Source organism: Dermacentor variabilis, chromosome 6 (assembly GCF_050947875.1).
Source record: "Dermacentor variabilis isolate Ectoservices chromosome 6, ASM5094787v1, whole genome shotgun sequence".
Lineage (NCBI taxonomy): Eukaryota > Metazoa > Arthropoda > Arachnida > Ixodida > Ixodidae > Dermacentor > Dermacentor variabilis.
The window spans coordinates 57,844,687-57,869,632 of NC_134573.1; the positions used below are offsets into that span (position 1 = coordinate 57,844,687).

General features: G+C 46.1%; 1 protein-coding gene across 3 annotated transcripts in view; it reads left to right on the forward strand.

The window, feature by feature from the left end:
- Positions 1-24,946, forward strand: part of LOC142584800 (monocarboxylate transporter 10-like) — a 107,113-nt gene that overhangs the window by 48,305 nt on the left and 33,862 nt on the right. The window contains exons 1-6 of one of the 3 annotated variants that reach the window (XM_075695074.1): positions 9,824-9,846; positions 11,294-11,567; positions 16,025-16,173; positions 17,663-17,875; positions 20,273-20,362; positions 22,365-22,484. In XM_075695074.1, the coding sequence (XP_075551189.1) occupies positions 11,348-11,567; positions 16,025-16,173; positions 17,663-17,875; positions 20,273-20,362; positions 22,365-22,484 (792 nt within the window). In that variant the 5' untranslated portion in view covers positions 9,824-9,846; positions 11,294-11,347. Of the gene's footprint in view, positions 1-9,823; positions 9,847-11,293; positions 11,568-16,024; positions 16,174-17,662; positions 17,876-20,272; positions 20,363-22,364; positions 22,485-24,946 lie in introns of those variants that run through there. The other 2 variants (XM_075695073.1, XM_075695075.1) reach the window with 2 other exon arrangements.

A 24,946-nucleotide genomic window follows, 5' to 3' on the forward strand; every position in this document is an offset into this window, starting at 1 on the left:
TGAAAAATGAGGCGAAAGTCTTGAGGCAAATGGTCAGGGATGGTTCCTCGCACAGGGAGGCTGCCGCTAAGGTGCGACGTCGACGTTCACGTCGCCGGAGATCTAGGAAACCCACTGCTATTGCTAAGGATGCACCGCGTCCACTGACAGTCCAGCAACTTCTGCATACAACTAGCAATAGCAGCAATGAGATTCCTCAGCAGAATGTCTCCCATATCATTGCCTCAAGCGAGGAGTGGCCGCCATTGCCACGGCTAGATCCACCAGCGGAGCGACAAGATGTAGCACGCTCGCCGAATCATGCTTCACCTTCTGGCAGCAACCAAGACAACGACAAACAAGTTGTCACCATGATAAGGGCCCTTATGGACACGCTACGAGCACTGCTGACCGCCATACACACTCCGGCGGCTCGAGGCGCACTTCAAATACTGGATGCCCTGTATCCGGTACTGTCCGGTCTTGAGAAGCACCATGGCTGCTCCTCTACATTCGTTCCTTAAAGAGGTCAAGGAAGCGTCTATCTTCCAATGGAATGTCAGAGGCATTAAATCGCGTATTTCGGACTTTCGTCCGTTTGTTTTTAAGAACAAATTTCCAATCATCGTCATTTGTGAACCCAACGTTGAGAGCGCCATCCGCCTATCAGGATATGAAGCTTTCATGTCTGCCACCTGTACCGACCGCAGCAAAGTCATTGTTTATATCAGATGCGCTTTCACATATGTTTTACACCCAGTGGCACCTGATGACGACAATCAGTATGTGTGTTTGACTATAAAATGCAAGAACGTCGCACTCACGCTCATAGGTGCCTACATTTCACCTAATAGTCGATTTGACAACGCACGACTGGGTGCAATTTTAACAGCGACACCTGGACCATGGGTTATTACCGGCGACTTCAATGCGCATCATCCGCTATGGGGAAGCTTAAAGATGGACTGTCGAGGCAGACGTGTACTATCCTTCGCGTCGGACCATGAGCTCTGCTGCCTAAATGATGGCAGTCCCACTTTTCTGCGGGGATTGACATACAGCAGCTGCCTGGACTTGACATTTGTTTCAAGATGCCTCAGTGCCAGTGTGAAATGGTTCACGGACAACGAAACGCATGGTAGTGACCACGTTCCAACATATGTCAAAATCGACGGCATACGCAAGTCACACTCTACTACAGTTCTTCATCACATCGACTGGCCTAAATACACATTGCTCATGGAGAAGAATTGCCAAGAGATCCAGGACTGTCTGCCTGGCAACATCGAGTAGCTAATTAACGCTGCTGCTCAAGAAGCAACAAGATCTTTCAGGCCTATTCCTAAATTTTCTGAATTCGAAGCTGCATTGGAGCGGCTTCGAGCAATCCGCCGTCGCGCGGAAAGAAGGTACAGGCGCACCAAGTCCATCTACGCCCTACGGGAGGCGAGACGCATACAGAAGAAGATCCAGCGTCGGATTAACTCCCTGCAGTCTCTACGATGGAAGACCTTCTGTGATACCCTTGATCCACGTAAACCTCTGTCACATATATGGAGAACAGTGCGTGGTCTTCGAACATCACCGCAACAACGCCACCCCTTCAAATGCCTGGCTCTCTACCAAGGTCGCAGAGAGATCGACGTAGCGGAGGACTTCTGTTTCAAAGTTGCTGGTTTACCACCATCGTTCGCTATACGTGATCCCCGTGATGTTCCAATCTCGCGGGATTCTCGTATGGACAATCTGTTTTCCATCGAGGAGTTGCAGGCGGCGTTGGCAGCGTGCAGACGTTCCTCATCGCCTGGGCCTGACGGGGTGACATACGCAGCTCTTGGCAACCTCGGTCACACAGCCCGGCATGCACTTCTAGACGTGTACAATAATTCATGGCGTGATGGAGAAGTTCCGGCTGCATGGAAGTCCAGCCGCCTTGTGCCTTTGCTCAAGCCAGGTAAATCACCCCTAGATGTGGCGTCTTATCGTCCCATTGCTCTGGCCAGTTGTCTAGGAAAGGTGATGGAGAGGATGGTGCTGACGCGTCTAGAGTGGTATCTAGAACACTACCGGTTATATCCTGACGCTATGGCAGGCTTTCGACGCGGACGCTCTTCTATAGACAACGTTATAGCTCTTGTCTCGTCTGTTCAGCACGCAAAAAGCCTCAGGAGACTGTCAGCGGCAATGTTCCTGGATGTCAAAGGCGCATATGACAACGTAACCCATCAAGCCATCCTAGACGCCTTGGGTGAGGTCGGCCTAGGCGGCCTTGTTTTTCGGTGGATATCCAGCTTCTTGAAGGACAGGTCATTCTTTGTGCAAACAGAGGACGGTGCGTCATCACAACGCAACACGTACCGAGGCGTACCACAAGGCGGAGTTTTGAGCCCCACTCTATTTAACCTGGTGCTCATCGACCTGGTCCATACCCTTCCGGAATCCGTCCATGTGTCGATCTATGCAGACGATATATGCATTTGGTCATCAGGAGCGACGCGTCCTCAGGTGCGCGCCAGACTTCAAAAAGCGGCCACACTAACATCAGGTTATCTTCGAGCACGAGGTCTGGAGCTGTCCTGCGAGAAGTGCTCTATAGTCGCTTTCACGCGTAAAGCAATGAAACCGTACGTTATAAGAATTAATGGACAGCCAATTGCCTACGAGAAGACGCACCGGTTTCTAGGAGTGATAATAGATCGCGACCTTTCCTGGAGTCCTCAAATATCCTACCTAAAAAGGAAATTAGTCATGATAACCCACGTGCTCAGATTTCTTGCGGGCAAGTCATGGGGTGCGTCTGTGAGTGCGATGCTCCAACCCTATAACGCACTGTTCCTCGGTCTCCTGCGCTATAGCTTACCTGTACTGGGTGGGACCGGCAAGACCAACCTCCGTGCCCTCCAATCTGTACAAGCGCAAGCTCTGCGAATTTGCCTTGGTCTTCCCAGATGTGCGTCCACGGCTGCAACAATAGCCATCGCGCATGACCACCCCATCAACACGTATCTTCAAGTCGACACTTTAAGGATGCATATCAGGCACTTCGCCCGCCTTCCATCGCATCATCTCGCCTCCCTTCCTGCCGCTCGACCTCGTTCAGCGTTTAGCAAGATTATTGCCGCCAACCATGGAATTTTACCATCAAACTTCACGCCTGCAGCACGACCACCTCAACCGCTGTGGTGCCTCCATCCACTCCAGGCTCTTCTTGCTATTCCCGGTATCAAAAGGAAAACGGAGATGTCCACTTTCGCCCTCAAACAAACCGTGCTTTCAGTGCTACATGAACAGCACAGAGGACGCATCCATGTTTACACAGACGGTTCTGTATCCTCTAATAGTTCTGCTGGAGCAGTGGTGATTCCCGCAGAGTGCGTCACCCTCAAGTTCAAGACATCTCACATTACGTCATCGACGGCTGCAGAACTCGCAGCTATCCGTGCTGCACTGGAGTTTATCGTTCACAAATCATCACATTCATGGTCCATCTTATGTGACTCAAAGGCAGCTCTTCAGTGTCTGATGTCTCCTTTCAACCATGGACCAAATGAGCACCTAGTCGCAGTCAACCGACTGCTCCACCATCAGGCAATCAACAAGGGACACAACATCATCTACCAGTGGATACCGGGACACTGTGGAATTTCAGGAAATGACAGTGCGGATGACGCTGCCCGGTCGGCTCATGATGGTGCCCAGATTATGCCCATACCGCTGTCAAGAACAGACGCAGCCACAAGTCTTCGCTCCCTCGCCCGCGAGCTTACGCAGAATCTGTGGAACACCAGTGATTTCACGAACGCACGTCTCCACAAATTGGATCCACGTCTGCAACTCCGCCTACCACCAGGGTTGCCACGAGCGGAAGCAACACTTCTGTGCCGCCTGTGGCTCGGCGTGGCATTCACGAACTCATATTCATTCCGCATTGGCATGGCCGACAGCCCTACTTGTGACACCTGCGGCTGCGAGGAGACGATTCAACACCTCCTATGTGACTGTCCCCGTTACGCAGTGCGAAGAAAAGTGCTCGTGACCGCTCTCGCAAAACTGGACAATCGCCCCTTTACAGAGGAAAAAGCTCTAGGACATTGGTCCAGACGGGCTTCGGCACTGAAGGCCTTAAGGGCTCTGTTGAAGTTTTTAAGGAACTGCGAATTGTGCGACCGCCTTTGAACGTTGTAGCGCGTAGTTTCGCGTTACTGTGTGAATTTTCTCTTTTTTTTCCATTTTTTTTCCCTCTTCTTCTTTCTCCTTTTATTCCCTTTACCCCTTTCCCCAGCACAGGGTAGCCAGCCGGTACTTACACTGGCTAACCTCCCTGTCTTTCCTCTCCTTTGTCTCCTCCTCCTCCTCGAGTATTTCTAGTCATGATTGTGACAGGTATAGTAGATATAAAATAAGCTAGTGGAAGATAGTGTTCTTTGCTCACCTGAATGTGTCAAAAAATTGGCTGCGTGTCTCTTCCACTTCGCATAACGCTGGAGCTTCGCAAATGCTAATCATGAGCAATGAAACCTTCCAGCTCACTTCGGGGCATTTTGCGGTATTGTAAGGAGATGATAAAATTCTTAACTCCAATGTTGTGAATGCACACTCCTGCATGTCGCGTATTTGAAGCGAAAAGAAAGCTTGTAAGAAGAAGCGTTACTTTAGGGTGCATTCTTATGTCCCTCTTAAAATACATGGGAATGGCACGAGTGTTTTCGATGGCGAACCGCCATATTTATGTGAGCAATGTAAGCTACACTTCAAGTAATAGGTGTTGGTCTACGAAGTACCAACTTCGCAAAGTTACTGATTGAGAACATGAGTAAAATTTTCGCAATTTCTACTAACAATACTTTCGTACACCACAAGAGTTTCTCAATGTGGCATGCCCTCGTATTTTATGTCGTTTATGTCATGGCCTATGATCGCTATGTATGGCTCGAAATATCACCTTAGCAGTTTTTCAGAAAGTCCTCGAAGTCGTATCTGTATCGAAACCCACACTCTCTACCAAGCAAATTAACAGAGGTAACAAACAAATACGTCTATCTGTCACCACGCATAAATAATTCACCAGACAGGTTGCGCCATGGACGTTGTTTTTTCCTCCATGGACCTACGCAGCGATTCGATATGAGACATGGTGAGAAAACCGTCTTCGTGACTCCTGACAATCTTTACGACTTTATAGTCTACTCCTTCGGTTTGTGTTCGGCGCCAGCAAGTTTTAAACGTATAATGGACACTGTACTTGCAGGTCTAAAATCGCAAGCGTGCCTGCTGTACCTAGATGGCGTGATCGTGTTTTCAGCTGCCTTCAAACAGCGCTTAAACCAGCTGCATGCTGTTGTTCAAGCCCTATACACTCAGCTGGCCTCACGTTAAAGCCAAAAAAAATTTGTTTTGGCTTTAACCAACCCCATTTCCTAGGCCACGCCGTCAATAATGCAGATTGCGCTTGCATTTGGCATCTGCGGCCCCCTCCTTGTCGGTCGTATTGGCCCGCCGTCGCCGCAGATATTCTCCCGGCTGCTGCCGCCGACGCTCCACGCGCCCTCCGACGCCCTCTGTCCTTCTTCGTCGGTAAGAGAGCAGCTACTCGATGATCCCGACCTGTTGGGCCGCTGCCCCTAGGGTGGCAGCTACTTCCCTCCACTATCGCGTCCATTCAAGCTATTGTTGACGTCGGCGCTCTGTGAGGGCATGTTCTCCAGAGCGAACTACGCGCATCCTGCCCATAACAAGTCCAAAGTGAAACTGCTGATAATGTCGCTAGGGCGATGACACGTCCGTAGTAAACGAGGCACATCAATTGGTGGGTAGACTATGACGTTTTATTTTCTCTTTTGATGCGACTCGATAGACGGACGCAACCATTTTCAGAAAGCCATCTACAGCTTCGCTGCAAAAGTGATTGCCTACGCCAGCAGCACTCTCTCGCGCACTGAGGAAAACTACTTCACTATGGTGAAGAAATGCATCCTAGTAGTGTGTAGGCTGTTATGAAATTTCACCCTTACTTGTACGGCTGTTTATTCACCGTCTTCTGCGACCACTATTCTACCTGTTGGCAGACTAACTCAAAAGACCCATTTAGCTGATTGGCGCGCTGGAGTCTCAGTGTTGAGGAGTCCGGCATGACCGTCGTACACAAGTCAGGCAAAAAGCACACTGTCGATGACTGCCACTCTCTTTCACCAATTGATCCCTGGGCCACCGACGGTAAGGAGGCGGACGCTGCATTCTTGGTAGTCGCCGATGCAATTACCATTTCACCATAGCAGTGCGATGACAAAGAACTGCTTCCCCTTATTGATTTCTTTCAACGCCGAGCTAAAGGTGTCCGTAACGGTTTGCGAAAAACCTACCGTCATTTCGTTTCAGGGACAATGTTCTCTATGAGAAAGTTTTTTTCGACGGGCAGCAGCTACTTACGCGTCGTGTTTGCTTCGAGTCGCAACGAAATTCGCACAGTGTGTCATGATGAGGCTATCTCTGGTCGTCTTGGCTGCACATGTACATTGTATCGACTGCAACGCAAGCATTATTGGCCGCTGCTCCCAGCCGTAGTGCCAAGCTGCTGCTGAAGATCACGTAAGCACTTGTATTGTCTGCCGAAAACGGAAAGCTACACCCGACAAGCCAACTAGTTTCCTACATCCCCTTCAGTTGCAGGGTGCGTCATTCGCCCAAATTCGTATAGATTTTCTTGGACGATTTCCATCTTCTACTGCCAGAAACAGGTGCATTATTGTCGCCACCGATTACATCATTCGGTATGCGGAGACCAAAGCTACCTAGCGGAGCATATCAGGAGAAGCAGCCTGACATCGATTTTTCTTCGGAAACGCCGTCCTTAGGCACGGTGCCCCAGCCGTAGTAATTACTGACAGGGGCGCCGCGTTCACAGCCGATGTTCTGGACGCAGTTGTCAACGTCAGCGACATCGCCCACCAGGGTTGTCATGCTGTGTGCATCTGTGTCACACAGCATGACATGGAATGCGGAACAGTCGTCAGCACAAATCAATCGCCTATGCACTAGGCGGGAATATCTAGTTATTTATATTCACCACAATGTATTAGGAACGGTCTTGGTGGAATATCCCATAGCACTCCTTCAAATGTGAGGCTGATATCATCATTATTATCATCATAGAGTTATGATCATCACCACCATCGTCATCACCATTGTCATCATCGTCCCTTTTAACGTATTGCATCCGCTTTACTTTCGACACGCCTCTCCTTGTCTAAAAGCACAGCTCGATTACGAATTTCGTGTAACCGAGTCTTCTGTTTCAGAACTCGCCGACAACTCCTTAGAGCGGCGACATGTACCATTCAGCGGTCAACGCCAGTCACAATATTGACGCTTGATTGACGAAAGCATGCGCAATATGCAGGTGATAGCGATTAGCCATCACAGCACCCACTCGTCGCCGCGTCTTCGGCGCCTGACTGTTTGCCCGAATCTGCCCCCGCCTGCTCGGCGGTTATGATCGAAGGACGCTCTACATCAGCCGCCGCATTTAGCGACGAGTGGAACGAAACGAGCGCTGCCGGTTGTATTATTGGCTGCGATTACACGCAGTGGCGCCACCGCTCTGAATCGCCATCGCGGCGTAGTAAGTAGGATGCCGCAGCAGACCGCAACAGGTAGGACGGCGTGTTTCCACCTTGAGCGCTCAATTTTGCTACGCAAGAAGGCTGGTTTATCATATTTTCATGTTTGCACAACTGGTATTCAGTTGCTTCACGTCGCGGTTAGTTGTGTTAAGATGCATAGGAGCAATGGAGACCATACGGCTTCATGGTTGATTCCGAGGCGTCAAAAACTATTGTAGTGTGTAACTACACAATCAGGCTAACCTGCTGCACTTATGGAAGGGGAGCACGCTTTTTAGTGCCGCGTGAAATATTTGTGCATGTTATGTAAAAATGTGCGTGCTACCAAGAACAAGGCGCACAAATGATATAGCCGCACAATAGCGAGAAGTTCATGCACTAGTTACGCAAGGTTACAGTAAGATATCGTTTCGGTTAAATTACAGTTAGCGCAGCTTAACTTGAGGCACAAAGTGTGAGCTCGTATTTAAGGATCAAGCGTGTCACATTCGTGATGTGAATGGCTTTCGTGCTTTGTCTCACCGAAAGGTAGTATCTTTTTTGGCCAACATGCTTAGAATTGAATATTTATTGGCATGTTAGGTATATATTATTGAATAGAAAAAATAGCCATCCGTTGTTCTACAAGAGAACTTGTTCTTATGCATTGCACAAGGGGGAAATAGAATTTTTATTCTCCCAGATATCTTAGTATGGCTAACGCACGCTGAAACGCAGTGCTATTATTTTGCGATACTGCAACATTCCGTTTTCATGAACTAGCTCGTGGTGTCAAGCGCATCGTAAACATTTCCCCAAATTTCATTACTTCAATATTGTGTATCGCGGGCATTGTTCGTCTGGCATGTTTATTTTTCTATTCATGTGGCATGATATAGAATGCGTCCTTTGGGTAGCTATGGTTGGCAGTCACTGAAAATTTAGCATTTTCTACCAGCTATGACATTTTCTTTGCTTTGAACCACTGCTGTGAACAGTTCCATTATTGGTTCCAACGCTGAGGCGATGCGAAGATACAATAGACTCCACTTAAGCGGAACTCGAAAGGACAGAAACATTTGCTCAGTTTATCCGAAGTTTCATTTAAGCGAATGGCGCAAGTATCACCACAAATTATTGTATTCTAAAACGTCGGGTGTTTTGATAATACTGAAGCGAAAAAAAAAAACTTCCCTACGCTCTACTCCTAAGACTATTGCTTTCTTTTTGCGAAAATATGTGTCCATGCATGAAAAAACTTCTAATAATTCTGCGCAGTCATCGCTTTCAATATAGTGCTGCAGGCTTTCAAGCTCTTGCCGCGCGGTGCGGAAAAAAATAACGGGCACTGGAAAAGTAATATTTATGCCGTCGACAATAGAATTACAGTCTCCGCCACGAGCTTCACGAATTATTTGTTGAACTTTCTGTTCAAAGCAGGTAGCAAGGAGAACATTTCAGTTCGCTTGTTGCTGGCAGTGTGAACCAACCACTAGTGGCAGCCTCACTGCAAGATAGAACCTATTGCGTAGTGCTCTCTTCGCACCGGGATCACTATAGGGAAGTCCTCGCGATGGAAACACCGTTGCATCTTCGATACCTTCTATGTGCATGAACTTTCACACAACAGCTTAAATGGAGTGGACTTTCTTTGTTATTTATAGGATCACCGTTAAATATGTTTGGCGCACTCTTGCGGTTCCACACTGTGATGATTTAGGCGGCAACATTGAGAATATGGGAAGCCGTGCAAAGGCAATTCCATTAACGCGATAGCACTACGGAGTACGTGTCGCAGAAAATAGAAAATCCGGCGTCTGAGTCCAGCGTCCGGCTAGGACGTCGTTTCAGCAAAAAGATTTTCGAACAACCTCTTCCAAGGCTATCCATCTGATGCAAAGAATTTACTAACCAATTGAGTTTGTCAACTTAATATACGCGGAAAAATCGTAAACTACGACATATACACAACCTACAGACATGATACATCTCGGATTGTAATTTGACTATACGAGAAAGCATCATTCTGTCACCCGGAAACTCAAAGAAACGCCTTTTCCAGCGCTTCTAGAATTCACAGACTGGCCGCGTTAGCTGCCTTTTGCGCACGCCGGCGCGTGGGTGTCTCGGCGCCACGGAGCCGCGTACACGGTTCCTTGCAGTACCTCCAGCTGGCGCTCACCTCCGCCTCATCGCGGCCCACGCAACAGGCCGTGTTTCTGCCAGAAAGTCCACCTTCTTGCATATTGTTCACGGCCAGCGTTTTTCGGTAAACACTACGGTTTCATACGCTCCAGTTGCCGGGAAGCGTGAGAAGCAGTCAGGGATCTTTGAATGCGATCGCGTTTCGCTATTAATGGCGAAGCTTAAGTGTCCTCAAAAGTGTTGTTCTGTACATCCGGCATTTGCGTTTAAATCAGCGTCCCCCCGTCTGTACCCGTTTTTCACGCTTCCCTTGCAGTATGCTGTACCAAGAAGGCCGCATTTCAACCCTTCTCAAGTTTTCTTTATTTGGAGTTCAGGGTAATTTTCACTAACCAGGAAGGAATATACGCTGAGCACTTCCCTCTCCCGATGAAGACAGGTGGAGAGCTGTGGTCAAGCTCTCATTACCGACCCCTTTTCTGCTTATTAGAAAAAAACTTTATATTTCTGTATCGGCCCTTGCATATTCATTTGATCTCTTTGGGCCTGGTACACCATTATGCTGAGTGCCTTCATAGGCAGCCAGTTTCTTTCAACGTAGTCGTACAAGTCGCTATGCACACGAAATAACTGTAGACGACAATGTCGATGAATAAAACTCAGCAACAGCGCCTTTCGCATCGATAGAGCTAGCGAGAGGTGTTCCCACCTGGAATGGCACGCCAACGGCAACAGCGGGTACTGCAATGAGAGACCCCCCCTTATAGCACTCCTGCTTTACCCATCCCCTTGCGACACGTGCCCTTCTCTGCACCGCCGCAGCCTCATCGGCGTCGGCGTCCTGTCCCCTATTGTGTCACATTCTCTGTTCCCTTTTGAGTGGGAAAAGGAATAGCTGACACACGCATTCGCATATCGCAAATGAAATGTCATTACAGATCTCGCGGTGTAGAAATTACTTTGTTCAACTGTGATCAAATCTCGGCGGGTCAATGAAACAGGTTTCAAGAGCGTAAGGCGTTAGCAGAAATTTTCTTTGTCTAGCCTGCGCTACGAAGAATAGCAGAAAACCTGAAGGTAGCTAAAATCTCTTCAAAGGAACAGTGTTATTTATCAGCAAGGTGGTAGCGTCGGCGAGCTGGTCCTGCATTTTCAATGTGCCATTGGAAAACCTGTATGGGCAAGATACACACTCTGTAACTTCCAGCTATGTTCGCGTAGTTGTCCATTTCTTTGTGGCAATATCTCATGACATTAGCTAATTGGTATTGGAGAAGTCATGCAAGAATGTTAAAATTTCACAAAGGTAATTGAAGTATGTTAGGGTGCTTCAAGCTTGCAATTGCACCCACGCTGAATGTGACTGCTGTAGGTCGTGGAAGCGCATTCCTCTCATTCACTAAGCAAAAACGAAAAGTGGCGCCCAGCCGAGAATACCTAAACATTGCGTAAATAGCACCACTGCGCCTTCCATGTTGGAAATAACCCGAGCACACAATTAGAAGAGATCGTTTTGTGCACACGCGGCTTGTTTTCTTCACGACCTCAGTTTCGCGCCTCTTCTTTCGCAGGGTCACGTGTCATCCGCAAGTGCAGCAGCTCCAGCGCCGTGAAGACGGCGAACAATGACTTCCCTTGCTCCTGACAAGGAGCCAGAGCCAATGATGGACGGTGTAGTCAGTGACGTTATAATAGCGCGCAAGGACGGAGGCTTGGCGTGGCTCGTCTGTCTAGCCTCGTTCTGGGTGCACGGCGCTGTGTTTGGTATTATTAACTGCTTCGGCGTACTCTACCCAGTCATACACGATCTTGCTCCAGACAAGGAACAGGCCTCATTCCAAGCTTGTAAGTTTTTTTTATTTCCTTCTTTGAAAGACGCAGTCGCAACTACAGCCTAGACTAACACGAGGGTATTGAGGCACTCGACTTTGTTGTAGAGCATAGTGATTGTATTTGTGACTGTATTCAGAGGGACTGTGCACGAAGGGGTAGGGGCCGATGAACAGTGAGCAGTGATCTGCAGGCGCGCAAATTTTATTCATAGGATTACTGACAATTTATTCACAGTTAACCCTTGGGCCTCCTGAAATGTTCGCAAATAAAACAAGTCTGAATCTTCTGGAACTAAAATAGGTTTGTTCACACTTCACCGGAAGCAGCCGGTGCTCCAGTATTGTGTCGTTTGCTTATGTATGTGTACCGATTGCCTACGAACTGTAAAAAATCTAGCGCAGCAACATGTCTTTCATTCGGCGTTTTCTCATAAACTTCGTTAATACCTCTCTCTTGGGCACAGTCGAATGAACCTATAGGCTAAAGGAGCCACAGCTCCGGTCTCCCAACAGCCAGGGTGGTCCCATTAAAAATATTTTCTTGACATACTCCTCAACAATTTTAAAGAGGTCCTCACCAGGGCCTCTTCCGAATTTTTCTTGTGCCATAGAAGCTGTAGAGCGTCGTGCAGAGAACGTTCTACCACAATAATTATTGAATATGACATAATACTATACCAAATAGGCGCCAATAATATTTGATATGAAAATGTGAGTTGCTCTTCATGCCCAGAATCTCTCCTTATGTGTTTAACCAGCACCACAAGATACCTTTCTCCTTTTCCTTCTTCCATATAAGAACGAAGAATTCAGGAGAGGCGCTTTCTAGTGTTCGCATGGATTGCATGACACATACGCGAAAAAATTTAAAGTGTCTACGTTAACTTAAATGTTCTTTTGCTTTTCAACGTGCGGTGCTCTTTTCTCTGAGCGATGAAGAAGGAGCAGTTCATGGATTTGTCACTAACTTACAATATATTGATAGATGACATGTCGGTTAGACAATAAGCGTTAGACAACAATGTACCGGAACTAAAGCAATACGTTGTCTAACAACATAAATTTAGCAAATGTAATATGAAGACGCAACATGACCTCCCTCGTTATGTATGTCCATAGGCGTGTAACATTTTATCGGTGAATAAACAACAGAACAGAGCAGAATGCGCAGCAGTGTAAGTGGTAGGACGCTTAACCGGTCACAATGATTGTTATCATCATCATCTTCAATATGGCGCTGAGGCAAATATAGCCCCGGGACTCATATTCTCCTAACGCGGCACTAGTTTAGAGCACTGCGTTAGGTTTGAGAGAAAGTGGCTTCTAACACCGGTAGCCATCAAGGACACGCGGGTCGCACAGAGTTCACGCCGGTATTTATTACCTAGCAACGACTGTGTGCATAGCAACACTGCGCTATGCAGCGCACCAGTGGAGCATGATAGAGTATGCACAAAAGTGTGCACGCCTATTCTTCAATTGACACTTTTGCAGAGTGGGTTCCGTCGGCTAAATTAAACTGTATTCACACAATAGGGCGCATCACAGGTTCAATCCGTAGTGAAGCGCGTCGATGCTGAACTGCAACAAACAGGGGCGATGGTACCTCGTATGCAAATTCCTTGTTGGCGGCATGATTGGGTGGCGGTACCACGTCATACTCAACCACCCAATTCAGTCCATCGCGTGCGTGGAACTTTATGGTGGGATCGCTGAATACAAACGTCTTACTTTTCGATATATGATTACGAGAAATTTTTTTATTCTGTCGGAACCTCCGCAGTCATGGAGGCATTACGGAAGCAGGGTGTAGACGAGCCGTATGTAAAAATGCTGAAAGATATATATAACGGCTCCACAGCCACCGTAGTCCTCCGTAAAGAAAGCAACAAAATCCCAATAAAGAAAGGCGTCAGGCAGGGAGATACCACCTCTCCAATGCTAGCCACAGCGTGTTTACAGGTGGTATTCAGAGATCTGGATTGGGAAGAATTGGGGATAAGGGCAAACGGAGAATACTTTAGTAACTTGCGATTCGCTGACGATATTGCCTTGCTTAGTAACTCAGGGGACCAACTGCAATGCATGGACACTGACTTGGAGAAGCAAAGCAGAAGGATGGATCTAAAAATTGATCTGCAGAAAACTAATGTTTACCAGTCACGGAAGAGAACAGCAGTTTACGATAGGTGGCGAGGCATCGGAAGTGGTAAGGGAATGCATCTACTTAGAACAGGTAGTGACTGCGGATCCGGATCATGAGACTGAAATAATCGGAACAATAAGAATGGGCTGGGGTGCGTCTGGCAGGCATTCTCAGATCATGAAAAGCAGGTTGCCATTATACCTCAAGAGAAAAGTCTATAACAGCTGTGTGTTACCAGTACTCACATATGGGGCAGAAACCTGTAGACTTACGAAAAAGGTTCTACCTAAATTGAGGACGTCGCAAGGAGCTATGGGAAGAAAAATGATGGTGTTACGTTAAGGGACAAGAAAATAGCCGATTGGGTGAGGGAACAAACGCGAGTTAATGACATCTTAGTTGAAATCAAGAAAAAGAAATGGGCGGGGGGCATGGGCAGGACATGTAATGAGGAGGGAAGATAACCCATGGTCATGAAGAGTTATGGACCGGATTCCAAGAGAAGGGAAGCGTAGCAGGGGACGCCAGAAAGTTAGGTGGGTGGATGAAATTAAGAAGTTTGCAGGGACAACATGGCTACAATTAGTACATGTCCGGGGTGGTTGGAAAAGTATGGGAGAGGCCTTTGCTCTGCAGTGGGCGTAACCAGGGTGATGATGATGATGAATCTACGATATCTCGTTTTTGATATCAATGTAGTTTAATAACAATGTTACAAATTGAGTATTTAGTATTATCTGCAATACCTTGATTGTTCCTCGCGCTCAGAACAAAATTATCATTATTCAGCGGGAACACTACTGCCTTCGTGAAGAGTTACTGCTTTAGATTGATGCATACTGGCAAAGACGTGCAACTAACCCTTTTAGCTGGTATAATGTGAGCCCAACCCAAGTGATACTGTCGCCCAATCTTGGGGCGGTATGACCCGTGTTGCGCACATGTTAGCGCCCACGACCTGTGGCACTTCAAGAAGGATACGTCCAGAGAAGGTTTCCTTCTTAAAGAAAGGGAAGGGATGGATAGAAGACATGGCACAGCTTGACTAATGAGATACCACTGGTTCAACTACACTTTGTTATATTACAAATACTTACGTACAGTGCTCAAATAGTCGGTGGACGGCTGAATAGAAAGAAATGATTCTCGAGTCGCATGTGGAGCTCGATGTTATCTTGGTTGTTAAGCTGATCGTATATACAGCGTGTCCCACGTAACTTGAGCGAAGAATTTAAAAACGAAAGGCGTGTCGGAAACGAACTGAACGAAACTCATATTATTCGCGATAGCCTCTAATAACTCAGACCTCTGTTGTTTTCCGCATAACTCACTAATTAATTAAGTTTAATTACTAAACTTCTTCATTATTGGCTGAAGACCCCAAGTAGGAAAGGCAGATTTATAGAGAACGTTCTGAAACCACGGGCCGAGTTGTTTCATTTGCGATAAGTCTCACGTAGTCATTTTTTTGCGCTGCAATGAAAGCCCGCGAAATACAAAAAACAATACATGACGGAGCGCTTGCGCGTTGGTATCGTGCTGCTTGCTCTCAAGTGTGCGTTCGGTGAACAAGGTTGGCTGCATTGTGACTGGCGACAGTGAAGCGATAGAGGTTACTTTATCTCCTCGGCAGCGCTTGGCCAGCAGCATGCATTTTCGCCAGTCATCTGACGGGAGCCGACCTTGTTCACCGAACGCACGCTTGAGAGCCGCACGATACCACCGCGCAAGCACTCCGCCACATGTTCTTTTTTTGTATTTCGTGGGCCATCTTTGCAACCCGGAAAAAGGACTACGTGAGACGTATCGTAAAGGAAACAACTCGATCGGTGGTTTCTGAAGATGCTCAACAAATTTGCGCGTCTTACTTAGGGTCCTCAGCCAATGATTTAAAAGTTCGGTAATTAAACTTAATAAGTTAGTGACTTATAGGGGAAACAAATAATTGTCTGAGTTACTCTAGGCTATTTCGAATAGTGAACATTCGCTTCAGTTCGCTTCCCACGCACCTTTCGTTTTTTTAAATTCTTGGCTGAAGTTATGTGGGACACCCTGTACAATGCAGATGCTTTCCTTTTAGTTACAACTAAATGTAGGAGTCAGTGCCAGCACCGTCAACATTGTCAATATGAGTTTGTGTTGCTTGTGCGATGCGTAGGATGTTCATAACGGGACAGCCAACTCGTAGGTGGACTCCTCTGAGAAGTCTGGGCACAGTGACGTCAAGCTGATTCGTTGGCGTATCCACAGTACACGATAGAAGTGTAAACGAATTCTGGTTACTTACCGGTAATGAATGCACGTGTGCTTTTGTTCTGTCGCAGCACTTGTTGGTTCGCTATGCGTGGGGTCGACGTTCGCCATGTCTCCAGTGGCGAGCCTGCTGGCAGACAAGTTTGGCGCTCGGATAACCGTGGTGTGTGGTGGCATTATAGGATCCGTAGGACTCCTTATGAGCTCGTGGGCTTTCAGGGTGAGTATATCGTTCATTTCACTTAGGCAGGTGTGCTTCGTGCTGAAATACAATGTGAAAACGTAATAGTTTTTTTTTTAGAGCGATGAAGTCAAGTTATTGCTATAGTTAAAATATGAAAACAAACTATGCTGAAGACGCGCTTGTATAAACCACCCTCTGCAATACCTCACGATGCCGGCACAATGCTCCGTCGAAATCATCTTTGCTAAAATGCGGGGTCACGTGCGCTTACTCCGAAGCAAGTTTAAAGTTTTGGGGTTTGCCTTCCCCAAGCTAGCAATTTCGGTAACGATGGCCGCCGTAGCGGGGTTCTCAGGAATGAATTTTATCAGCTGTGGTGATTTAACGTGCAGCCAAATCACTTTTAACGAGTTCTTTTGCACTAAGCTTGCATGGGAAACCACATATTGTGGCGGGGAACAAATCCCGAGACACCGCGCTCAGTCGTAGGTTGCCAGAGCCATCGCTACTGGAAGGCTGCAGGTTAAAGGGGCACTAGATCGAGCAGAAGTAAACATTTCTGCTGGAAATGAGTAGACGAAAGTTTTTGGTCACCCCCAGCTGAGTGGCTTCAGGAGCCAGGGTTCCTCGCCGCCACTCTGGCCCTGTCTACCACTAAGGACAGTAATTAAACACATTAGGTCGAGGTATATGGAAACATTAGGCTTCAGAAATAACGAATTCATAAATTTTCAGCGAGCGCAGACCTTCTGGGAGTCAGAAAAATGCAAAAAAATTTTAGATCGGAGCGCCCGACAGCAATTTTAGGCTGTCGGGCGCGCTCATGTGCGTAAGCTCTGGCCGATTCACAGTAACCCACTGAGAGGTCGGTAGTGTAATGACTCTAGACAATTATTTTCTTCATATTGAGCACTGACAGAGTGGAACTTGCTTTCACGTGATCTTTTTTGTATCTCATGAATTTGTAATTGAATTTAGGAACATTTTTGTATCGAATGCTGTCGGTATGTTTGTTGCTTAAGCGCACGTTCTATACCGCCAGCGTATATTTTGGGTCCCATCAACTTGAATAACAGGTAGAGTAGCAGTGTCCGCAAACCGTTAGCAGCCATGTCACATTGAAGGAATGAGAATGTTTAGAATCCCTGTTCTTGTCTTGACATAAAATGCGGGTCTGACAGCGATCCCGCTGTGAATGTTCTCCTTTACATAGGCACCAATTTGTACACGTGTTTGTAAAGGTTTCTGAAGTGTATTCACCCTAAAATACTTCATATACATTTTTCACACTCTGAATCTTCAAAGGTACGCTGTTAGCGTTTTCTTGAGCACGGAACCGCTTCACTTAAAGCTAATACTTGTGCTATCCAATTTGAGCAACTTTTCTACCAAAGTTCGGGTCTAGTTAACGATCGCAGCACAAATATAGATCAACGAGAGGCCATGCTCGTCTCGTGTATCTATGTTTGGGATGGGGTCATTGCTCGGTGTTAAACATTACGTAAAAGAGAGCTACCCTTTTCAGGTACCATACTTATGGGTCACATATGGTGGCCTGCTGGGAGTTGGATCTACCATGGCGTACGCGCCCTCACTCTCTGTGCTGGCGCACTACTTCAACCGCAAGTTGGGTATAGCCAACGGCATCGCCACGGCCGGCAGCTCCGTGTTCACAGCGCTCCTACCAATTCCACTTGCGGCCATGTTGGATGCCATTGGACTGCAAAACACGTTTAGGGTAAACCAATCTATAAGTAACGCCGCGTTTGCGAAGGAACGCAGTGATGCCTATATAGCACCAAGATACTTGGCGATCGCAGAGATTCAGCGTAATTCGTTAGACATTGGGTAAGACAGTTAAAGCGGTGTGAGAGAACACGCACAAAACATACGAACACGCATGATCACTATATTTATAACTGACAGGACTCGGAACGGTGCGTGGTGTGCGCGTGAATGCGGGAAGCTCATGTGTAAGTGAATATGCCTAGCACAGTAGATCCCATTCGAAAACAATGACTCGTTTGCTGAAAAAAAAAAAAAACTCATGATGTTGCACTCACACAAACGGTACCAATACTAGCCGTTCTTGCTGCTTCAGTGATCAACACTCTGGTACCTGGGTGTGCCTGGTCGTAACAATACGTTTCTGAACAACGGCTCAGAACCACACGTTCTGCAAGCCATATACAGCAAACTGCCTCCTTCTTTCTTCAGATTGTTCTTATCTGCTCTCTCTATGACATTTAACGGACCATTACACCACTCGGAGCTCACAGATGAGCGATCGCTTTTTCTCTCGGCTTCATTACCATCTATCTCCATGAGCGTCTACGTTCTTCGTTGCGTGTCCTTTGAAAGACTTACACACGCAAGTCAGTACGCAAGGCAATGCTATCGCTCTTTTCTTGTTTGAAAATACAAGGACTCTGTTATCAGGACTCCGTGCTTTTTGGATACACGTACGACCACTCGTACCAACCGCATGCATTGAAAGTAGTCGCAAGCAATCTGGACACCGGGCTAAATCATCACAGTCGACGTGCGGACATAATGGAGCAGTAGTTTATATATATATATATATATATATATATATATATATATATATATATATATATATATATATATATATGTGTGTGTGTGTGTGTGTGTGTGTGTGTTTGTGTGGGTGTGTGTGTGTGTGTGTGTGTGTGTGTGTGTGTGTGTGTGTGTGTGTGTGTGTGTGTGTGTGTGTGTGTGGTAGAAAACAGTGAACTGTGCTGGGCATAACAAATCATACAGAGCCGCACAGAAGTCATATGCGGATGCGTTAGTTGGTAGTAAAATATTTTTGCGCACACAATTGACAAGGACACAGTGAAGGGGGGACGCACGAGCGCTCGTGCGTCCCCCTTTCACTGTGTCCTTGTCAATTGTGTGCGCAAAAATATTTTACTGTGAATTCGTACCAACTCGCCCAACTATCAGTTCCGATGCGTTAGTTGACTTGTGATAAGGGCATGCACGCTACATCTAGAACATAATCAGATCGTACTTATTCTACGCGAGATTCCGTATATGAATTTTAATTCACATGCAGAACATCACTATGATCTAAGCGAGGATAAAGAACATAGCAGAGAAGGCTCTAAACCATAACGATAACGTAGTAGGCGAAATATCTCGTGTTTGTTGGTTACTGTTTTACTACTTTCGATGGCAACCACCGTAAATAATACGAGTGTGATATTTTGGCTCTTCACCCGCAATTTAGTGTCTATAAATACACACAAAATCTATGATGGAAGACCTCGCGCATAAATCAACATACTTGACTCGAATCAAATGTGTTCAGAGTGTTTACGTAATATTCAAAGTATGCGACATAGATCTGTTATGATTATTCCTTGCCTCTCATGCCAACGTTCCACGAAAAAAATCTCTATTATTTGGCTGCCCCTGGACTCCACGATCCCAGATTTCGAAAACACCATCACTTTTGGACTCAATAGCACTATTTCTCGGCGAAACAGCACGTGATATGTTTACTAGAATCAGCTGAAGCAAGGGTGTCTCACTAGAAGGAACAATAAAGAATATAGCTTCATTATACAGATGCTCCTTACAGCCCTGTGGCTTACGCAAGAGCACACTACATCAGACACAGTTACGCGCTTAAAAAATTACTAATATACTTAAGCAGGAAAACTACGATAAATACAAGCTGTAAGGTAGAAAGCATTATATATATCACCGATGACAGACACTGGCTTAACTCATACTATAGATTTTCGTCTCTAAAAGTGTAGACGATGTTACGCAACACACGTAGGTCGCAGATATGCAACAGATCATCTTGAAGTTTTTGTAATCAAGTCATTCGGAAGGATGAAAGAACATAAGGACAGAGCCTAAGAAAGCACTTAGTTTTTTTTTCTTATGCCCTACGAAAGTGCTATGAAGCCAAATGCAGGTCACAGTTGAGCACGCCATGAGCCATTCGGTACAAAAACCAACAGCTTGACATCACGATGATAGGAGACAATGATTACGCTCTTGTCTGAGCAGGATGGTTTAACACACGCAGCCTTCGAAGGTAATTGAAATGACTTCCAATATAGACACGAAATTTGGCTCCTTCATTTCTTTCGTTCAGGTGATGTCTCTCCTGACGCTGAGTGTAGCTCTGTGTGGCATCGCCTTCAAGACACCAGTCCTCATTCACAGTTGGAATGACGAGGACAAGGTACGTAGTTTTCCTGAAGCAGCACGTAGCGAGTGCAATTTCGGAGGTTCAGCTGATCGTCCCTGTCTTTTCTTACTAAGAATGCTACACGCATATCTAGCAATCGTGCCGGCGTCGCCATCCCAAATGGCGGCTTCAAGCTTTAAGTGTTCTCCACCAATAAGCACAAGAGTGATAGGTGTTACAAAAGAGATGACCAGTGAGCGTACGCAGCATGTTTAGTAACATTACTTGTGTCATATTTCTAAACCGTCTGTGTAGTGGCCTATACATACACGTGCAACCGAATACAAGAGCAAGTAAGCATTTGCAGTCGGGCTATTTGACGCATGATCACGAAAAACGGTGGTATCAGACGGACAGAAACAAGAACAAGCACTGAAACTCGGAGGCTGTCTTTCTGCCCATGCTGTGTGTTCATACTTCTTTCGTGTCCACTAGTGGCGCTGTTTTTTTTACCAAGATATTAGAGTTATCGAAGCCAATGTTACTCATGCACGAATTTATGCGTGAATTTTATATAATGTTGGAACGAAACACCGCCCACCTTGTGCGGTTTGCAATCGTTACTAAACGAGAGATGGCAGCGGAGGTACGCGATGTTCCAATACAAAAGGGAATAGCTTATGTACGTTGAACTCCAGCAATCGTTCCTTCCGCTTGGGCTGATAAAAAAATTAAACGGCACGGGCACATTCTGCAACGCGATAACTACGCTGCACGTTCCAGAATGTAAGGTTCTATTTTCCTTGGCCGTACGGTATGCTTTTTGGGCATCGATTAAGTCGTGCCTCTCATTTACCATACGGATAGCACAGCATAAATATTCTATCACATGCTGTCAGGTGTACGACATTTCGTTTTTTCCTTGTGACACTTCCTCCCGAATTATTACTGGTCCCAAGTTTTCGCTCTGCGACGAGACGCTGATATTGTGCCCGCAATTGATTTATTGCCACCGCATCTATTACTGAAACGCGTTGTCCAATCATATTGCGCACGTGACCAGTACGCGCGACTGCCAGCGACCACTGTGATAATCAAGGCATATATATATATATGCATGGGCTGGTCTACTCGCTGAGGTGAACATTCTTTGCACAAACAATTGACATGCGTAATCGACTTCTTCACAAAAATTCATTAAGTGGGTTTTTAGCTAATAACTTATGGCACATATTCCAGTTTACATCGTTTGCGAGAAATTCGCCGTCAAAAAATAGATTATCGTTGCACTTACTCCATTTGAAGATGTCACTTTATGCATGGAAGCATAAAAGTAAATGGAACGCCAATGAATTTTTACGTAAAGTTCTGCAAGTAACATCAAGAAACAGGCGTCATCCCGGATTGCGAGCTCCACAGAACACATCCATATGTGTGTGTCCCAGCCCGTCGCCAAGGTGCTGGCTAATAGTCCCACTGTAAGTTCTAGTAGATACACATAAATGCCCGAGAAAGTGGATCGGAAAATGGCGTCGCGGTAGCTCAATTGGTGAGAAGACTGCTCGTGTAATGCGAAGACGTAGCTGCGCTTCTCTCCTGCGGGCAGTCGTTTTTCAACAACTTTCATTCCATGCAATTAAGCTCCTTAATTTGACTTAAGAATTGCTCCTAATTCCCCCCCCCCCCCTTGCTGTCCCTGGTTTCATTGTCTGTTGGCTTCATATACGACTACTAAAAATCGGGGCCCTCTGTTTCCTTTGTTCTCGTCATATATATATATATATATATATATATATATATATATATATATATATAGCTGGCATTTTAGGAAGTTTTTACTTCTTCATCATCAATAAAACCTGCTATTACAAATATTCAATATGTGCAGGCATATTTGATCTGAAGCTTTCGAAAGAAGCACTTCACTGCATGACAATATTGTCAGCCTGTGGAGCAGTAATGGCGGGATGGTATAATTACAATGCATATGCCTGCTACTCGCTCTGGAGGCTGTTAGTCCGCCTCTTCCCAACCCATAGCGTTGTACTCTTCGCAGGAACCAAGCGGCTGCTGTGACGTGCTCAACAGGTCCATATGGAAGAATCGACGGTTCGTCGTCTGGGTGATCGCGATTCCTTTGGCCCTGTTCGGCTACTTCGTGCCCTACGTTCACCTTGTGAGTAATATTCCTTGAATTTGTGCCTCGTTCAGGAACTTTAGCGTAGAAGTCTTCGTTGGAAGGAACGTAGCCATCTTTATTAACATTAATATGGAGTTATTTATTTATCTATATCTTTATTTATTTATTTATACCTCAAAAGCCCCAGGAGCGACATTACATGAGGGGCGGGTACAGTGAATACGATAACATAATTGGAGTGATTAAAAATCGGCGAATACAGGCGAAAATGAATAAGAGCCAGTGAATACAAGACACAGTGAATAAAATAATATAACGATACGCAGCAGTGCATACGATGACCGTATGGTTTATCGCCGATGCACGTGATTTGTTGGTTTTCGGATGTGAATTCTGCAGTTTCTGCATTTCAGTTCTCTGCGGTACGAATAAAAAGTGACTCATGAAATGCTACGGTATGTGCACGTGGACGGACGATAGTGCTTGGGTGGGCGTTGCGAGACACGCGATATGCGGGAACGATGATCTTTTTAATGTTCGTCGGCAAAGAGTGAAATAACTTGTAATAAAGATTCAGTCGAGGTATTCTGTGGCGATGAGCAACAGCGGGTAGATCAAGTAATGACTTCAGTTCTGTGATGCTGCAAGAATAGGCACGCAACATGAACGTATTACTTTGGTTACGGACTGACTCGAGCGTTGTACTTAGGTTTAATTTTAAGAAGTCATACAAGAACATAAATAATAAATTTTTGGTGGATGGAGGTTTTTCTATGCTAAATTTTTAGCAGAAGAAGGCACAAGGGAATGACTCCGATGGGTGGAGAATCAAGAATGGGGCTGACAGCTGTAGTAGCACACTGTGGTATAAAGGTAATAGACGGGGATAAAGCGGCTCAGAAAGGCCTACCTGGGTTTCGATAGGAGCACCTATCTTTGTCAAAGGTGGCCTCGTCATCCTCGGGAGGTTAGTTTTAACTGGTTAGTAGAGTGACGTCCCATGCGGTTGCTGTCGGTGGCGGCTCGATGAAAAGGGAGATACTCTGTATATTACAAGTTTCCTTTCATCCGGCGAGAGCAAGTAAATGAAATCATACCTCATTCACAAGTTTAAATGTCTACATCCGATGGGAACTAATTTGGCACGTGGCATCTTAGAGTCGCTAAAAGCTGTAACATCAACCTGAAATTCTCATATCATAAGCCAAAGCGCACAACACATTATTCCACCAGCTACCCTTAATTCTTAACCTCACCTATACTTCCATTTCCAATTTGTCCCGGCCTCCACCCTATGACTTAATATACTCTCCCACGTTTTTATGCATATGTGAACTGTACGACTCCTTTTCCCACATGCAATTGTCCCCTCCCGCTTTTACTCATGTCAGCCTTTGATTTGTTATTCCGGTTGTCGTCCCCCCCCCGTTTTTTGCTTTTCTGTTTAATTTTAAACACCCTCACCAAGACATTCCAAAATCTCAGACGCTAGGATACCTTTTTCGGCGCCTCAAACACAAAGACTGCCGCTATTTCTGTATACCGTCGTGACGACGCCTACGCTGAGCTACTGAGGCTAACGTGCCTTGAAAGACTAAGCGGACGCCTTCCAGCTACCCCATCCATGGCACCCCAGACTTCTTGTGGCCATCTCAACTCCTTCAAAATTAAAGGACGCATTGCTGGTACGCTACTAAAGTCATTCTCTAAACTCATGTCTTTTTTGTTACTCGCGCACTGACCGGTTGACCGGCTCTTCTAAAGCCACAAGAGCATGTCGCTATAGACACCCCTGAAGGCTCTCCAACCTTTCACTCTCCCAACACTCTCCCAAGCCCTTCTTTTTCTTTTCATGTTTTTTTTCTCTTGCTCTACTTTTATTATCCCCGCCTTCCTACTCTCCTGCAATCGTACCCTCGTCTTAGAAACCACGATTGGAGACGTCAATCAACAGCGCTCATTTTCTTTACAGACTCTTCCTTCACATCGAGCCTCCAGCAACAGCGACCGCTCGAGACATCACTCTAATAACCCGTCAAAACTAACCTGCTGAGGATAACGTGGCCGCCTTCCACGAAGAAAGGTCCTCCTATCGAAACGTCGTTCAGCCTTTATGGCGCACGTTATCCTTGTCTGTACGCTTTAGAGCACGGTTTGCAAAATTAGCAACTGCATTAACAAGACTGGTCCAAGTTAGGTGGCGGGAGATATGCGTACTGCGGAATTTGATTGAGTCAATGAGGGATATATGGCAGTTGTTAATAGTGTATTGGGGGGGTTGAAACGTTGCGATGACGGTGAAATGCAATGTAAAATTTTATGAACATTGAAGTTTGAAGTTTGAAGTTTGAAGTTTGAAGTTTATTGAATACATGGTGCAGATACAAAAATATTGGTATTTAGTACAGAAAAAGGTCCCATAGTGTAAACACTGTAGGGGGACCTTTTATAATGTTAGAGATATATAGTGAGAGATATAAACATTATTTGACACCGCT